This window comes from Apium graveolens, chromosome 3 (genome assembly GCF_009905375.1).
Source record: "Apium graveolens cultivar Ventura chromosome 3, ASM990537v1, whole genome shotgun sequence".
Lineage (NCBI taxonomy): Eukaryota > Viridiplantae > Streptophyta > Magnoliopsida > Apiales > Apiaceae > Apium > Apium graveolens.
The window spans coordinates 886,955-904,759 of NC_133649.1; the positions used below are offsets into that span (position 1 = coordinate 886,955).

Below are 17,805 nucleotides of genomic sequence, written 5' to 3' on the forward strand. Positions count from 1 at the left end.
GTTAATATTTTGAAATGTTTAATTTGTTGATTGTATGTTTCAATTTATAGCATGAGCCGACATTTTTAAAATAAATTAAATCATTTACAATAAGTTTTTATTTTTCTTTATAAGAAAAATTAACAAAAATATTAGATTAATATTGATATTAGTCAATATATATATATAATCAAATAATTGTAATAAATATATTTTTTGAAAATACATTCAAAATTAAAATGATATGATATATTCGATGTATTAAAAATATATTAATGCATTCAAGAAATCTACGACCCAATTTTGTGTTTATCGATTTTAGATTGAGTGACGTTTGATATAAGTACATACATAAATAGAAGTAAATTATTGTATGAATATGCTAATTTTTAATACTTTTCTGTTTGGGAGTAGGTAATTTGTTTTTAAGCGATCAAATATAGGTAATGAGAAGAATTTTGTGTACGTAAAATAATAAACTTATTTTGGCATTTCTTATTTTGGGATTAACATATCTTACTTGAAACGGTCAGATACAGATAAAAACAGATGTATTATCTCGTGTGTATGGTGTCCAGGTTAAATGAATCGTACATGTGATTGTGTGAACAAGACTCGTGACTACTAGAGATATAATGTGATTGTCTGTATCCAGATAATATTTTGTTGTATGACTGACTTAATGTTGGTAATATTAACCGATTGATATGTAGTAAAAAATGTTGTCATATTTAAGTTTTTTTAGTGTAGTAAAAAATGTTATCAAATTTAAGTATTTTTAAGTTTGTATTGAAGGGAAAACATTGATAAAAGATGTGTTGCATACAACTTTAAGAATGCGTTTTGAACTCGTTATTTGATTAATATTAGTATAACACTATGTATTGATCATTATTTTATAAAGTTTATATTGTGAAGAGAATTAAAAATACTACAAACATTAAGTTAAACAAATAATGCATAATATATTTAGATTGGTCTAAAACTCTACCAACAAATATAGATTATTCATTCAAAACACATTATAAAATTTCTGTAAATTTATCTAACACAACACTATGGATCTTTGTTCATAGTTTCTTGATGTGAGAAAGATTTTGGAATACAGTACCCCCAAAATCGAACCATTAACAATTTCTTCTTCCCGTGCCTCCTCCTCGACCACCCCATCTATGTTTACGAACACGGGGGTGGTTATGGTAAGCACCGTGATGATAGTGATGCTGATAATAATCTCCATGAACATAACCACCATAATATCGTACACAGTCACGTTCGTATCCTCTGATACGACGAGGCCATTCAGTAGCTACACAAACGAACAAAATTTATAAGATGCATTTACACACAATAATATGCATTAAATAAAATATGATTTCCATTTAGACCGAAGTATTACTCGGGTTGTGCAAACTTTATATAACTATATATGTACATACCTAAGGTTTCAAACCTTGTTGAATGGGGAATTGCACCAACCGGGTAATTCAAAATAAAGGTTAGAAACAACATAACCACCAGAACAAGATTCTCGTATCTCATCTTTTCAGTGAATTCCGATAAAGTAACCTATTTGTTTATAAATATATGAAGATTTAAATGGAAGAACTAGGCATGTGAATGGAAATGTTTACAGATTATGTATTTATAGTGTTGGTCATAAATTCAATAGATAGAACATTAATAATCGGGATATAAATAAGTGTCATGTTTGATAGGATATAACAGATTTAGATTTTACATATAGATTACTTATATATTATATATATATTATATATATATTATATTCATAATTAGGTGCATTCAAATATTAATAGGTCGTTTTGTATATGAAACTAAACGGTTGTTATATAAAACATCTAATTATAAATTATGTGATAACTTGTATACGGATACGAATTCGTCATTAGTTTATACTTTAAATTATATATATGCTAATATGAAGATTGTTTATAAAATAATTTTTTATTTTAACACTTCACATATCAATAAACCTTCATGATAGTTAAAACATAAAATTCTTCAAATTTTTACATTAAATAAAAATCGAAACTTCTTTCAGATGAGCCACTCGTTTTATATATTTTTTTATGTAGTTGAAATAGTTATTATAAATAACAATTTTTATTTTTTATACTAATAATATAAGATCTATACATTTACACAAAATAAAAAAATAGAAAAAATATAATAAGTATTTAAAAGGGTTCAATGTTGTTTTTCCGTCCCTAATTAATACATACAATAAAATTAAAGCAAATCAAACTTATAATCTAATTGGCCTCATATTAACTGAATATACAATTTTATAGCTGAAAAAATCTACATAAATATAAGTTTGTTTGTTTTATATATTTTATAATGTATAACTCATATAATTTTATACAATTTTTTAAAAAATATCAATATCTTACAATTTCTTATACAATTAACAACAAAAGTTCAATCTTTGTTTCATCTCTCCATTATAACGAGAAGTAAAAAAAATAACACACAGTGAGCGAGAGTTCGATTAAGATAAATTTTAGAACCTTCATCATTCACCGCTTTTTTTCTCAATTTTTAATTGGCCTTAAGTTTGTTGAATTATCAAAATAATTTAAGGTTTAAGCCTACTTAACTTTAATGTATTACTGTTACTCAAAAGTTTAGTTTTGAAAATTTTGTACCGTTTTATTTTGTTTGTTTTATACCAGTGTTATAAAAATCGTCGATTAGGACGATTAATCGGCCAATTTACCGGTAATCGGCGGTGTGCCGATCTTATTCTTTAAAATCGGTCGAAAAAACGGTTTTTCACAAATCAGGTCAAATTTCGGCAACTGGCATTCAAAGTTTTCCGATCAAGTAAAAAATATCGAACCCTGAATGGGTAAAATATATATGTGTGTGAGTCTGTATGTATATATTTGTGGATGTGGTGAAATTTGGGGAAGATGACCGGCGTGTGCCTTAACTCGCTAAGAGCATATCCAATTTGGCAAAAACTCTTAGCTAAAAAGGTGTCAAACATACCAAAATAATTATTATAGATATTATGTAAAAAATTGTCATCTCCAATGGTGCTTTCTCATTAGCTATAATTTTAGCCAATCTATCTATGTTGGCTATATTTGTCGAACCTATATAAATCTGTAGTGCACATCATCTATTACCATAATAAAATAAAATATTTTATTTATAATAACTTCAAATAATAGCAACATACTATTTTTAAAAAATAGCCAATCATTATAGCCAACTCCACCAGAGTAAATCAATTTACAGGTTCAACAAATTTTACATAATAATTATTTTATCTATTTTAGCCAACCATTTTAGCTAACGTTCGTTGGAGATGCTCTAAGCGCGATACTGACATTCATATACAAAAATAGAAAAATGATATTAATTTAAAGAGATAGAATAGATGGAAATAAAAAAGACTACGGGCTTACTATTTGTTCGGAGCCCATGGGCTAAAAGCAAACCAAAATCTTAGGGAGTGTCCTGATACGTATGTTCATACTTATATATATATATAAATAATATAATAATAAATATGTATATGATTATTGATACGGTTAATTATTCCGATTAATCTCCGATTCACTAATCGATACCTCGATCGATTAGTTTTGATTTCCGATTTTTACAGCCACGGGTTAAACACTCAAAGACTCCGTTTGGTATTGCTGTTGCTAACAGGTACAACAACTTTTTGCTGAAAAGTTATTAGAAAGGTATTTGGTAAATTCTAAAAGCTAGTGTCTAGAAAAGCGTTTTTGGTCTAAAAACTGCTGTTAGTAAAAACATGCCCCCAATGATTTTGGAGAAAGCCGTTTTCAGCTTTTGCAGGAAGTAACTATCAGTTTCACCATCAAACATTCTCAAAAAATTTATTTTAATATATTACTCCCTCCGTCCCTTTCAATTGTTTACATTTTTGAGAGAGTGTTTGACACGCATATTAAGGTGCATATAAATTATAATTTTGTAATTTCTTTTACAATTTTATTTTTCTGAATAAAAATTAAAACATTCAACTTTTATTTAGAAAAAGAAAATTGTAAAAATAAGTTACATAACTATACTTTGTATGCACATTAAAATGCGTGCCAGACACTTTCTAAAAATTGTAAACAATTGGAAGGGACTGAGGGAGTATATCACAAAATATTCATAATTTTTTTAAAAAATTATCAAACAGTCATATAATTTTCCTGACAGCGCTCTTTCCACCAGCACTTTTCTCACGGCACTCCCAAACGGAGCCAAAGTCACTATGTCTGATTAATATTTATATTTTAAAAAAAGTCTTAAAGTAAGAAATAGTTCTACACAAATTCTGATAAGATGTAATGATAAAAATGATTTCAATAATATGTAAATATAAACGAATATATCATGCATAAAGTTTATTTATAACTGACGGGTGAATTCTATGACCAATATGTTACAATAATTTTAGCTGATTCATAAAATTTACAATAAATAAATAATCTACACTATATTGAGTAATTTATTTACAAATATTAATAAGTAAATAACAAATTCAATTTTTCTAAATACATATTTGTTGCTCATGTTGCCATCACATTCTTGGGTATAACTTTTTAAGGTTTTATAAAAAAAACTCAAAAGCGTAGAAAATTAAAATTTTAAATGTGTCATCGGAATAAAAGTATTAAGTTTTTAAAAAGATGATAAACATATTTGAATGAATTTACGAACTGAAATTCTTTTTCCAAAAGCGGGGAAAGATATATCTTTATGAACATTTTTCATAATGTCACAATTACAAATTATGTTCCTCGAAGAATTTCTTCGAACCAATTATCTTTTTAAAACAAAGTCACCTTCTAATAGGAAAAGGGTATTATACCAAAATACCTATTTTTGGGATCAATTGTACAAAATATCTTAAGTTGAGATGTTTCGCCTAAAAAAAGATCAAATACGCATCTGGAACATGCGTATACACTTTTAAAAAAAATAATGAAGGACACGCATGTAAAACATGGATATCCATATTTATCTTTTAGTGGATATGCATGATGTACATGCGCCCATGATATACATGCACATTCCACTAAAAAATAAATGTGAATACGCATCTACAATATGCATGTTATTTGTCTTTTAAAAGAAATGTATATGTAATCCGCGGTTATTTTGGGCAGTTGTTCGCGTGTATAGGTATTTTGAGCAGTTGAAGTTCAAAAATAGTTCAGTTTGGTCATTCTTTCATAAGAAAATATGACTAAAATTTAATCTGAAATTATTCAACTTTTTTGGCTATCTGAAATTATTTCAAAAAAATTGATATATTTCGTAATATTTCTCGATACAAGTATCTTTTATAAATGGGTCTGGTGGTCCCTGACAATCATTTACACAACAATCAGTTTTTAATCCATCGGCTAACATTAAAAACAATTGCAGTTCTTTTTTGTGGAGATACTAACTACGTTTTTTTATACTGAGCGCTTAGACTGTCCGAGGTTTTTGTATTCAAACCCTCAATTTAAAGGAGCAACATATTTAAACCTCAATACTTATAAGTTATAAGTGATAAGTAGATAAATACTTATAAGTTATATAAGTGTTTGAATAATTTTGCTTATAAGTCAGAAATTATATTACTTAAATGAATAAAAAATAATAATTTTTAAATAAAATTATCTTAATTCATAAGTTTTAAATTAGGAAAACACTTACAAACATAAATTTTAAAATAAAAGTTAATAAAAAAGAGATTAAATCAAAATAAGTTGAGAAAATGTATGTCGTTGTTATTAACATTTCACTTATCAGCTTATAAGTTATTTATTCAACTATAAATTGGATTGATAAACATTCATCGATAATTATTTACGAACTTATAAGACAATAAGCAGCTTAAAAGCTGTTGGCCAATCTCAAGTTGCGATATTGAGTCACCCGTGACCCAACAGAGGAGATTTATAATTAAAATAAAAACCTTGACCCGACATTTGAGACTAATTATAAAATTAAAGAAAAATGATGGGACAAATTAAGTTTCCAAAATAGTTACAAAATAAAATTTATTATATTATGGCTCTGTTTGAGATTACTGTTAAAAATTGTTGCGGTATTAGAAAATAGTGCTGCTGGAAAAAGTGCCGCTGGAAAAATCAGATGACTGTTTGGTAATTTTTTTGACACGTATATGTTTTGATGTAAAAAATTAAAAATATTGATGTTTTTGGTAAGGTTTGTCTCACCTGAAAAACAGTTTTTTCTAAAAATATGGGGACTTATTTTTTCTAATAGCAGTTTTTAGGCCACTTTTCTGAAAAGCAGTTTTTAAATTTTACTAAACAGTTTTTTAATTGTTTTTCAGCAAAAAGCTGTTGCTGCTGTTTACAAGAGTAATACCAAACACACTAGTTACATGTAAGTGGACCCTTACATTCACACTAATTAGTTAGATTATTCTACACGGGCAAAGCCTGCCATGTCACTTTCTAATAATTTTGTGACAATTTTTTGTAATAATTTTTTGTGCTATTTCCATTATAGTACTAATTTATTTTCGACAATCTCCGATTTTCCCTCACATTCTTACAATTTTCAAACTTCCTAAGTTTCAGGGCTTTTATATTTCAGACCACAACATGATTTATACTCCTATTACCCAAGTTTAATCTTCTTCTTCTTTTTTGTTCCTTTGTTTTCAAAAATTGTCTTGTTGTTGTTCATTGTACCAGAACCCTTACCCCACCTTCTTTTCTCTCTCTGTCTGTTTTTTACAGAGAGAGAAGAAGTGAAACAAGGGATCTTTTATCTATCTGGGCTGTTGTCTCTTTGATTCTTTCTTGCATTGTGATTTTTAAGCACCCTTTTGGATAAAGTTTTGAACTTTACATTTGATTCATCATTTTGGTGAATCTTTTTAATCCAAGATTGTATTTTTTTTGAAGAAAAAAACACAATTCTTGAATTTCTTGAATTTAAAATTTGGAGCTTTTTGGCTTATTGAATTGACAATTTTATGATATTGTGATTTTTAAGCACCCTTTAGGATAAAGTTTAAAACTTTACACTTGATTTATCGATTTGGTGAATCTTTTTGATCCAAGATTGTAGTTTTTTTGAAGAAAAAACACAATTCTTGATTTTCTTGAATTTATAAGTTTAGAGCTTTTTTGCTTGTAGAATTGACAATTATAAGACATTGTGATTTTTGGGTGGTTTCGAGATTTTTCTCTGTTATTACATATATTTGATTATTGGTAGGCCATTGCGAATTGTGATCTTACAAAATGCATGGAACTAGAAGCAAAATAGACATGGCTTTAAAAATGCAAGCACAAGCTCAAATTTTGAGGCCAAGCATTCATTCTAGAAGGGCAAATCTTGTTGTTAAATTTCAAGATCTTTACGGGTTTAATGTCGAAGGCAATGTAGATGATGTAAATGTATTGAATGAGGTTCGAGAAAAGATTAGGCAACAAGCTAGACTTTGGTGGTCATTGGATGCTAGTAAAGGTGCAGATTGGTATATGCAGACTCATGCATCGCCTTCCCTTACGTCTGCGCTTAAGTTTTCGTCATTAGTCAATGCCATCACTCTTAAGAGGATGATTAGGAAAGGCATTCCTCCGTCTTTGAGGCCTAAGGTTTGGTTTTCGATGTCTGGGGCAGCTAGGAAGAAATCAATGGCACCAAAAAGCTATTACAAAGAATTGCTCGATGCGGTTGAGGGTAAGGTCACAGCAGCCACAAAGCAGATTGATCAAGTAAGTAACTGGTTGCTTCACCGCTTTTTACAATGTAGGTTCTAATTTTATTGTTTTCTCTAGTCACATAATTATTTGGGTTTTCCTGTAAGACGCTGCAATATAGTGGTAGTATAAATGCATTTGCGATAAATGGCACCACTGATTATTATTAGACTAACAGGAGAATGTAGAAAGAAACTCTTTAGTGAGTAATTTCTACAGAAATGACATGTTGGTGTTAATATTTTAATTATCGACATAGAAGTGGTTTTTTAAACAAAGTTTATGTAGACTGGCAATACTCATAATTGACCAATGAGAACGTGGTTGTCATTTGGGTTGTATCGTGGACTAGCATTTTCAAGTATTTCATGGTAAAGTTACAGGTTGGCGAACAGACAATTCAGGGATTGTAATACCTAGTATTTCATAGAAGTAGGTAAATGAGGCTCATAGTTTGTCATTTCCCTGATTTACTACTTATAATTTGCACACATTAAACAGAGAATACTACTTCAAATTAAATAAAGGAGGATACTCATATATTGTTTCATTTGGCGAGAATAATGAGTTATAAATGTCCTCTACTGCCATTAGTTGGACTCAAACAGAGGTCACCTCTTTAGAATATTAAGTAGTTGGTGATAAATCACTTACATACACCGAGGAGAACACAAACTTTAAAGCCTATGAGTCACTGATGTAGGCAAATGAGGAAAAAAGGACATTCTATTCGATTAGTGTTTCGACCATGGGTGAATCTAAAGTGGAATCTGGGCTCAGCCATGTCAAACAATTTATTCGGCAATATGTAAAATTATGTATTTTGAAATGCAAACACACAAGTACACAAAAATAACGCACATGTTCATGAATCTTAATCAATTGCAAATTTTATTTTATTCTTATTAACTATATAAAACCATACTGTAACACCCCAGTCCCACATCGAGGAGATTTGGGACTTCTGTTCAGTTTATAACGCAAGTTACTACTACTATGTGCACCAACAAATCATGATCTTGGGGGCCTGTGGTGGGCTTGTCGTAACCCAAGTTGGCTGCACTCGGGACAGTATGCTTCGGTTATTTTGGACTCGGAATCGGGATTTGACCTGGTTTTCGAAAAAGGCTCGGGATTTGACCCGGGTTGTCACACATACACTATTCAGTTATTATTACCTGTCGGAAATATCAAATTTAGTTATGGATTATGAATAAAATATTAACGTTTTTTGATTAGAATTGTTTTTATGCTTTACATCTTATTTAATTGGATTAGATGAGGAATGCGTAAAGAGAACTCATCAAATATCACCAATGTCTTTTTTTTCTTCCTTGTGAACACAATGTTTTTGTCTACATTATATGTTTAATGTTTGAATTAGCAGCTGAAACTGTTAAAGATCATAATTTGCTTCATCTTATATACACCGATCCAAGTTAAGTAAAATATAGATTTTTTTACCTTCAATTATTTGATTCTAATTTTATTTACTTTGTTTGATATTGTGTAGGACTTACCACGAACGTTTGGTGGCCACCTATGGTTGGGTACCAAAGAGGCTCAGGCTTCTCTTAGACGGGTTCTGGTTGCCTACTCCTTCCGTGATTCTGATGTTGGTTATTGTCAGGTGTGTTCAATTATTTGTAGTTGGTGAAGGTTCAACTTATGCCTAACCTCACTACTACACTGAAATTAATTTCAGAAAACGATATCATTTTTTTCAACCTTCATGAATAGATGAAAAGGTCAAATATGCAGTACTAGGATTCTAGTATAAGTTTGAGATGCTGTCTCTTAGCAAAGGGAGATAAGCCTGTGCTTCTATCGGTACCATGCAGATATTTAAGAATGTGCTCCAAATTCCTATGCTTTGTTTAGAAAAGAATTCTGTTTCTTGTTTACCACAGCTTGTATCTTGAGTGCACATAATAATAAATGAATTTTTTCATGCTTAAATGCGTAGCTTTTACATTGATCTGCAATGTTGATCTCCTAATATGCCACAGGTATTTCTCGTTTGGAACTTTAATCTGAATTTATAATAAAGGGTGAATGCTCATGGATTTATGTTTTAGCGCATCAAAATGTGTACATATTGCTTTTATTTCCTTTGCCCTTAATAGAAGAAAAATAATATTATTTTGATACACTGAGCTGCATGAATTTTGATGCAGGGATTGAATTACGTAGCAGCATTGTTGTTGCTTGTGATGAAAACTGAAGAAGATGCTTTTTGGATGCTAGCTGTCCTCTTGGAGGATGTTTTAGTAAATGATTGTTATACAACAAATTTATCAGGATGTCATATTGAACAAAGGGTTTTCAAAGATCTTCTAAGAAAACATTGTCCAAAGTATTAACCCTCCTGGCCTTTTATTATTATGCTGATAGGTTTTTCTTGGTAGGTTTGAAATTCAAAATCTATTGCAGGCTATGTGATCATCTAGAAGCTCTGGACTTTGATGTTTCTGTTGTCGCCACCGAGTGGTTTCTATGTCTGTTCTCGAAAAGCTTACCTTCAGAGGTTAAGCTTCTCTTTCTCTCTCACTACATCCATTTCTGCAGACAAATATACATTTATTATCTTCTTTATGCTTAATAAGTTAAATTCTTATTTCTGCTCAACTTTTTCAGACAACCCTACGGGTGTGGGATATCCTTTTTTATGAAGGTACATGTGTTATTTTTCGCACAGCTTTGGCTATCTTCAAGGTGAGGTTTTTTTGGCTGCTTAAAACTAAAATGTATACAATTTTTTTTTGAAGCCAAACTATATATATAATTTGATATAAACAAAGTATTTAAAAACTGTTTATTAATGGTGTCAGATGAAAGAGGAAGAGTTAGTATTGGCACACAATATTGTAGATGCTGTCAATAGAATTCTGCTGACCACACGTCGTCTCTTTGATCCTGATGACTTGTTGACGGTGAAACTTTAATTCTACTGCAGTTTCCTTTTAATCTTATTCTGAATTCGTACTTCTTTTAAGTTTTAATATCTGTGTGACTGTGTGTTGTATTAGTTTGTTGTAATATCGAATTTAGAAGTTAACATTCTGTAGAAGTCTCTCAAGCTTAAACTAATTCAATGTCAGATTGCGTATGATGATATTGGCTCAATGGCACTTACAAATATATCGAAGGAAAGGAAAAAGCAGGAATCAGCAGTAATGGCAGAGCTAGGTGAGAGAGTAAAGCGCCTAAGTTCACTGCCCAAAGACTATAAATCGCCCAGGTAGTATATATGATAAATGAGCAACGACGGGTCTAAGCAAGAGCTAGCTCTGGCGAAGTCAGGAGCCAGCTCTGGTGAAGTCAGTGTAAATGATGAATGAGCAAAGATGGCTCTAAATAGAGATAGCTGTGGCAATTAACAAGTTTCGTAATGTGGATGAACATGTGTAGAGCTCTCTTTGTTTCAGCTATGAATGAGCAAAGATGGATCTAAGAAAGAGAGAGCAATGGCAAATTGCCAAATTTTGTTAGATGTTGAAAAACAAGTATAGAGAGCTCTCTTTGTTTTAGATTGTACATTTACTCAGATTTACTTTGATTTAGAGTAAGAACTAAGAAGGGTCCCTTGTACTTGGTGGTTCATCTTATATAGTTTACAGGAGTCAAATTGTTTATTATTCAGAATAATATATGAATTTGTAACTGAATGTTTATAATTAGATTATTGATCAGAGGAAAATAAATTGAATCTTATTTGCTTTAATTGTATTGGATTTGGTTAAATGTGTATTTTCAATTTACATACTTTCAGATTATCCTATGTTATTAATAAAGCAAACTTAACTAGAATTCAAAAACATTTAATTATTTTCAATATGATATTGTTTCTAGTTTGATCATATCATATTGAAACTTAATTCAATTGATTCAACATTTAAAATTCTTGCTTGTGACAGGCCTTATTAGGGACACTATATCAAGTCATTTTATCAAGCAAACCTGGTATGGCAGATCAAGTGAACTGGAGGATACTGCATGAATCCAGTTGTAATTTAACTTAAACATTTAACAAAAGATTTCACAGTTTACTACAAGCCAGGGACTTCACATTTTTAAGTGAGTTTTAGCATAGATTCTCTGAGCAAAAATAAGCATCTGCTGATCCAAAGAGATCTCTTCCTTATACTGAATTTAGCATTTTAGATTACCAATGATATCTGAGTGCCCAACCTCTAGTGTAGCATTCTTTTCAGTAAGGTACTTTACTGATATCTGCATCCCACCACGACGACGATGAAGCACCAAACTTAAAAAGCATACTTATTTGAAACCATTTTGGAAGAATGAAGTCTGTGCATAGTTCATGCTTTGTTTTCACAGTTTATTTCAATTTGGTCTTGATTGATAAAAGCATTTGATTGTGTAAATTAGGTTTTGCTATTAAGCTGGACTTCTTTATAGGTTATAATTTAGTTTCTTATCGATAATATAAATTTAATTTACATGCAAGTCAATAAATTTAATACAAAGGCTCATCTAGTCTAATGTTGTTGATTAGGAGGTGTGGATTTACATAAGAGGTTACGAGGTTGAGCGTCAAGTCTAACCTGCAGGCGAGTATTTAAATTTCTCCAGACTAATCATTTCAGAAGAAAAAGCGAGGCCCTGAATATGCTGGAATAGAGAATACAAACTTCCAGTTCTTTTTTTCCTCATGTTGTGCCTTCTATCAAGGGTCTTCAGATTCATGTGTCTCGCCTGATGCATCATCAATCAGAGTCTCACCTGATGCATCGTCAATCAGATTATTGTCATAGTCACCATCCTCAGACATTACAAATGAAGATCGATTAGGAGATTTGTTTTCTTCGGAGGAGGATTTCACGCTGCCTCTCTGGTTGAGACTCCAATACATGACGCTAGCCAACAGAGTGAGGATCATCTTCTGCTTCACCTGTAGTTGCAGAAAATATTACAAAAAAATTAAAAATGTACAAGTTATTCTTAATTACAAACCATAAACAAGATTAGTTACTAGATTTCTTTCTGTTTTCATGACAAAACTGTGTTAACAAAGGTGTTAAATTTCTTCTGGACACAAGATTACAAGGAACCGGGTACTTAAAAATCAAATTATTTTTCTAAATGATAAAATTTCAAGGAAAATCAACATACGTCTGCAAATGTGTCTTTAAAATATGTAGTTGAGTACCTGTATAGGAGTACATGGTAATTGCTAAAGAAATTAATAATCATGAGGTTACACATGATATACCTCCATAATATCTTCTGGCAACAAAAATACCGAGCACCCTAGCTTTCGCGCAACACTAATTATATAAGTTGCATTTGACTTCTTATCCTCATCTGCAATTGCAGTAGATAACCTCATCACATTTTGCAAGTCATTTTAAGTTCCACAAGTTTTAGTATCTGCATACCATTTTCGCCAGTAGTGACAAGAGCCCAATTGACAACTCGTGGCGCCACAGCACTAAGAAGTTCAAGAAAGAAAATCCCATCTGAGAGGCTTTTGTCCTAATAAAAGTTTTATATTACATCATATATTAACCAAGTTCATGTGTTTTTGATTGGTTAAGAATTGAAATTATCACTTGCCTTAAAGCTTTCCATCTGGTGTGTTCTGCCTGATCTTTTGACTTTGCTATTTGCCCAATTCATAATATCAGAATCGGTTATTTCCTTTCCTTGGGAGTGAGATCTCAAGTTCTTTAGTAGCTGGAGTATGCTAAACCTCATCAACTGCCATAGATAAGCTGACACAAAAGGTGACCAGTCAATGTATTATGCAAACTTTAAATAGATTTACAATGATTAGAAAAAAAATGAAAGATTAACAATGATGAAATTACTTGCAAGAGAAAAATGATGGTAATCAAGCTAGAGGTCCTCAGACAATTAAGTGAAAACGAGCAAGTGCTAAACTGAGACTGTGTACAGACACACACTCGACTAAGACATGACTAAGACAAGGTGAAGTCTGTGCTTCATCTGAACAAGACAAGTTTGAACAATGCTGTCCTAGAAATATTACATGGAGCTTGCAAAGCGAAGGAGAAGATACTGATACTTTATCGGTGATTGTAGTAATGATTTAAACCTAATAAACAAATTGTTTTAATCTTCCAAATAAGAATCCACACTTACAAGCAGCTAAAGCATATATCTTGCTAGCATGGTCCGCGACCTTTTGAATGTAGAACTTGGAGGACAGTACATCAGTAACCAATAACTATATTTTGCTGTAATTAAAATCTCATAATTTTTATGAAGAGAAAGAAGCGCGAGCAAGTGAAGTTAAGAGACCACGTAGTACAAGTTCCAAATTAAATAATTCTATAACTTTGGAAACAAATCCAAGATCATGTCTAAACCCAAGAAAACACCCTCCGGTTATGAAATATTTTATCGATAAAGTGACTAACCAAGTATGAGCTTCTTGTTTCCTTGTACGATATCGCTTCCATCTACACTTACAAGGGAAAATTTTAACTTCCCCCCGATTTCTATAACTTGGTTGCAATTCTCAATTTTTTTGAATGGCATCTTAATCGGAGGCTTTGTTGCCTTTTTCCAGTTGACTGATTGAGGGGACACTTTGTCGAGAACTTCCAGTAAAACCCATCTACAGAAGAGGTAATATAGACTATAGATTAAGAAGCATATGCAAGGGAAAATCATTGGTAACTAAAAAATTCCATGCCTACCCATTTCTAATATCCTCAAAAAAATTATTGACATGTGTCTCAATTCCAAGACTATTGATCCACAACCGAAACCATCTCTCTTCTCTTGAAGTTTCAGCATCATCAGTCATCATCTCTGCATATGAATGTTTTGCTTTTTCTAGTGACAGACCATTCCTGCGGAGGACAGTTATTTATATGATCAGATGAAAAGATAGGTAAGAACAAGCAGTAAGGAAATGTAACTGCAAGATAATGTTACCTATTCCGGAATAGGTTTGCAAGAAATGCAAGATTTAGGTTAGTTGAACCCTGAAGGATATCTTTTGGAGTAACGCATCTTTTGCATTGCAGTTTTTCTACTTGTTCAAGGACCAATTTTGCTCTTTCAGCATCACTTTTTGCCTCCAATGTGGTGGTGGTACTAAATTCCGGGGCAAGAACATTAAGCAAGTGTGCATAGGCCATCCCATCCTGAAAGTGGATATGTGAAGATTATGATACCTAGAAGCATAGGAAACACTAGAAATATTTGGACTTAAAGAAAGTGTAAATGCATTAATAGAATATTGGACCTGTCTCTAACTTGAGCTACTAATATGTGTCATCTTGGCCATTATAGTCACTATATTATGCAATGCCAGAAAATTTGCCTTAACTTTCTGTCCAGAACACAGTTATAAACTATTCCTCACCTTCAAATCAGATGAAAAATTTGTAACCTTTTTCTCATATCCCGCTTTCTTCAGATGGAAATTCATCCATTTTAAAAGAATCTCTTCAGGAGCTAAACACGAAATCTCCTCCAGGTACTGCAAATATGATGTATCTCTTATTCTTCTATATAAATACTTGTACAATATTCCTACAAGTATGTTAGTAAAATCATAAACAGTACATAGCCAATGAAGGTCTTGCAACCTGGTCTTCTCCCACCAATTCCAATAGCTGAGGAGTTTTGTGGAAATCGAGATCAGCTAAAAGTTGCGTCTGAAATTCCAATACATGAAAGCAGAAAACATATAAGATCATTTTGGTGAACCACTATGTTTATCTTACAGAAAACAATGATAGAATTTTGTTAAAAGCAAACAAGAAATAAGAGATACCTTCACTATTTGGGAAATTAAACCAAGTACCAGATGGGGCTGTAGAAAGTGTCAAGGAGAGAAAGAAACTTAATGAGACATATATCTAGCCATTGATTTATACTCAATTTCCATAAGTCTATCACATTAGTCATTACGATAAAAGGCGACAGTTATATTTTTTAAAAGAATATACTAGATAGTTTATTATAATTCAAGTATCATGAACATAACTTACTCTAGCCTCAGCTAAGTCTTGTGTGCCGATGTTCAGTACATTGCAGCCTATGGCCTTTGCAGAATTGAGGCACAGAGTGTGGTTCTCAGTCTTTTCCCAAGGATTAAGAATGCATTTTGTATTGATAGCCCGCTCATCTATCGTACCAGGGACAGCCAAGTTGATGAGCTTGCTGCAAAACATTGTTCCCCAATCTCAAATGTACCAAGAAAGACATATTTAAAATAGCTATCTAGATCTATTAAATGTGAGAGTGGACCGATTAAAGGAGTACCATAGTAAAACACCATGCTTGGCAAGATCAAACAAGCCACTGGTAGATGGATCCAGAGGAAGAAAATCCTTCAAAAATGGATCTTCCCCTAAATAGCTATTTATGTGGGAAACATAGAAGGCTTTCTCTGACTGGGTAATGGTGGTAGTACTTGTCTTGAGGAATGAAGTAGCACTCATGAACTTTTGGCCACCTGACTTTGTTTGAGCTTCGCCATTTATATTTATATATGCCTGCAATTATTCAACTGCAGCTTAATCGTTTTCCGTCCACTATGTCAGGCTTAATTTTCAATAATTCAAGACAATGAATAAATATATAGTTAAGTATGAGAGCTGAGCCATGACAGAATCAGTTGATAAAATTAATTAAACAGTTAAAGTTGTTTTCAATTCCTTACTGTTACTACCTCAATAACCAAACACGAAACTATCAGATAGATAGTAGGGCAAATAGTCACTGACACTTTAAAAGGTTTAGCAATTAGTCCATTGAGCTCAAGCATTACATGTTTTCTCATAAACTAAAAGCTTCAAGTTCATTTACCAAATAGCACCAACACCGGAAACAACTATTAGAAACTAGGGCTGTATTCACTTAAAATGAATGGCATGGGTGATGATGGACTGAATTTTTACATAAAAACAAATAAGCATTGTTAAAAAAGGATGGAGAGATGAGACGAGAGTAGATGGTGCTGTGCAACAGGTACAATCAAGTGTGCCAACATGATGAGTTTAAGAAACAATGAGCATTCACTTCAAAATCGGAAGAGGTGAAATAGTCGAAAGCACTGGAATGAATATAATGCATTAATTGTCAAGAAAATGGCCTGAATCCATTCCATCCAATTGAACAAAACGAGAAGCAGTCCCTGCAATTACCCTATCAGGAACTTACTTGAAGAAAGGATTCGTAATCAATTTCTCGATCCATGTTAGGGTCTGACTCACTCAAAATTGCTTTAATCTCCTGCTCTGTAAACAGCTCGCTGAAATTCTTGAATTGTAACATCACTGCTGACAAATTTGCTAATGTGACACGGCCTAACTCATTTCTTGCCATAAGAAACTGCAAAAGAGGTGACAGGTTTCAAATGTGACTAAATAATCTAATTATCATACATTTTTCAACATTACATAAGGGCAGAATAAGTAGATAAATTACAACTTACTTTAGATTCGAGGTTTCGAAGCTCAACTTGCGGAATTTGACTCTCAAGCAATGAATCAGAGACCACAACTCCCAAAAAACCAGACATTTTTTCAGTATGAATCTTCTTCTTCTTGTTCGAATCTCGAACGATACGAGCAACCTTATGCTCCAAAAATCAAACAGAAATTATGATTTACATATATACAATCTTCAAACATGAATCTTGACAGTGCAGTACTTCGATCAAGAATTTTGTAAGCCAATACCCTTTCTTTCAGGTATCTGTTTGTTAGCAATGCATGCATGCATGCATGCTCTACCTTTATATACCAAAAAATAGGCAGAATAGATAGATTGAATAGTGAAAAATTAAAGGAAACCACACTTTTCATGAATTAGGGTTTCATTAAAAAAGGTATACATTTTCTAGCAAATTTGATATTCAATGCCCAAACGCAGATAAGAGTATCATTTGGAAACTAAATTTTTCTTTTTAGGTGATTTAGACCCAGTTTGGTATTGCTCTAGCAGTTTTTTGCTGAAAAGTCGTCAGAATGGTTTTTGGTAAATTCTAAAAGCTGCGGTCTCGAAAAACGTTTTTGTCTAAAAGTCTTGTTAGCAAAAACATGTCCCCGTGCTTTTGGAAGCTTTTTCGGGAAGTAGCTATCAGTTC

At 31.9% G+C, this 17,805-nt stretch overlaps 2 protein-coding genes and 1 long non-coding RNA gene across 3 annotated transcripts; 1 reads left to right on the forward strand and 2 right to left on the reverse strand.

The window, feature by feature from the left end:
- Positions 1-981: 981 nt before the first annotated feature.
- On the reverse strand, positions 982-1,585 carry LOC141710622 (uncharacterized). Its single transcript, XR_012570982.1, has 2 exons — positions 1,419-1,585; positions 982-1,288 (listed from the first exon to the last, which is right to left on the reverse strand). It is a non-coding gene; the product is annotated as an uncharacterized LOC141710622 (long non-coding RNA).
- Positions 1,586-6,638: 5,053 nt separating this feature from the next.
- On the forward strand, positions 6,639-11,433 carry LOC141710488 (uncharacterized). Its single transcript, XM_074513052.1, has 7 exons — positions 6,639-7,724; positions 9,223-9,339; positions 9,887-10,065; positions 10,143-10,236; positions 10,347-10,424; positions 10,541-10,642; positions 10,811-11,433. Exons 1-7 carry the CDS (start codon positions 7,248-7,250, stop codon positions 10,952-10,954), a joined length of 1,191 nt encoding a protein of 396 aa, XP_074369153.1. The 5' UTR covers positions 6,639-7,247; the 3' UTR covers positions 10,955-11,433.
- A 747-nt stretch (positions 11,434-12,180) lies between these two features.
- LOC141710489 (fimbrin-5-like) lies at positions 12,181-17,571 on the reverse strand. Its single transcript, XM_074513054.1, has 14 exons — positions 17,152-17,571; positions 16,878-17,048; positions 15,978-16,210; positions 15,704-15,875; positions 15,487-15,525; positions 15,299-15,367; positions 15,073-15,189; positions 14,640-14,851; positions 14,399-14,554; positions 14,117-14,316; positions 13,290-13,447; positions 13,112-13,208; positions 12,946-13,037; positions 12,181-12,624 (listed from the first exon to the last, which is right to left on the reverse strand). Exons 1-14 carry the CDS (start codon positions 17,236-17,238, stop codon positions 12,400-12,402), a joined length of 2,028 nt encoding a protein of 675 aa, XP_074369155.1. The 5' UTR covers positions 17,239-17,571; the 3' UTR covers positions 12,181-12,399.
- Positions 17,572-17,805: the final 234 nt, after the last annotated feature.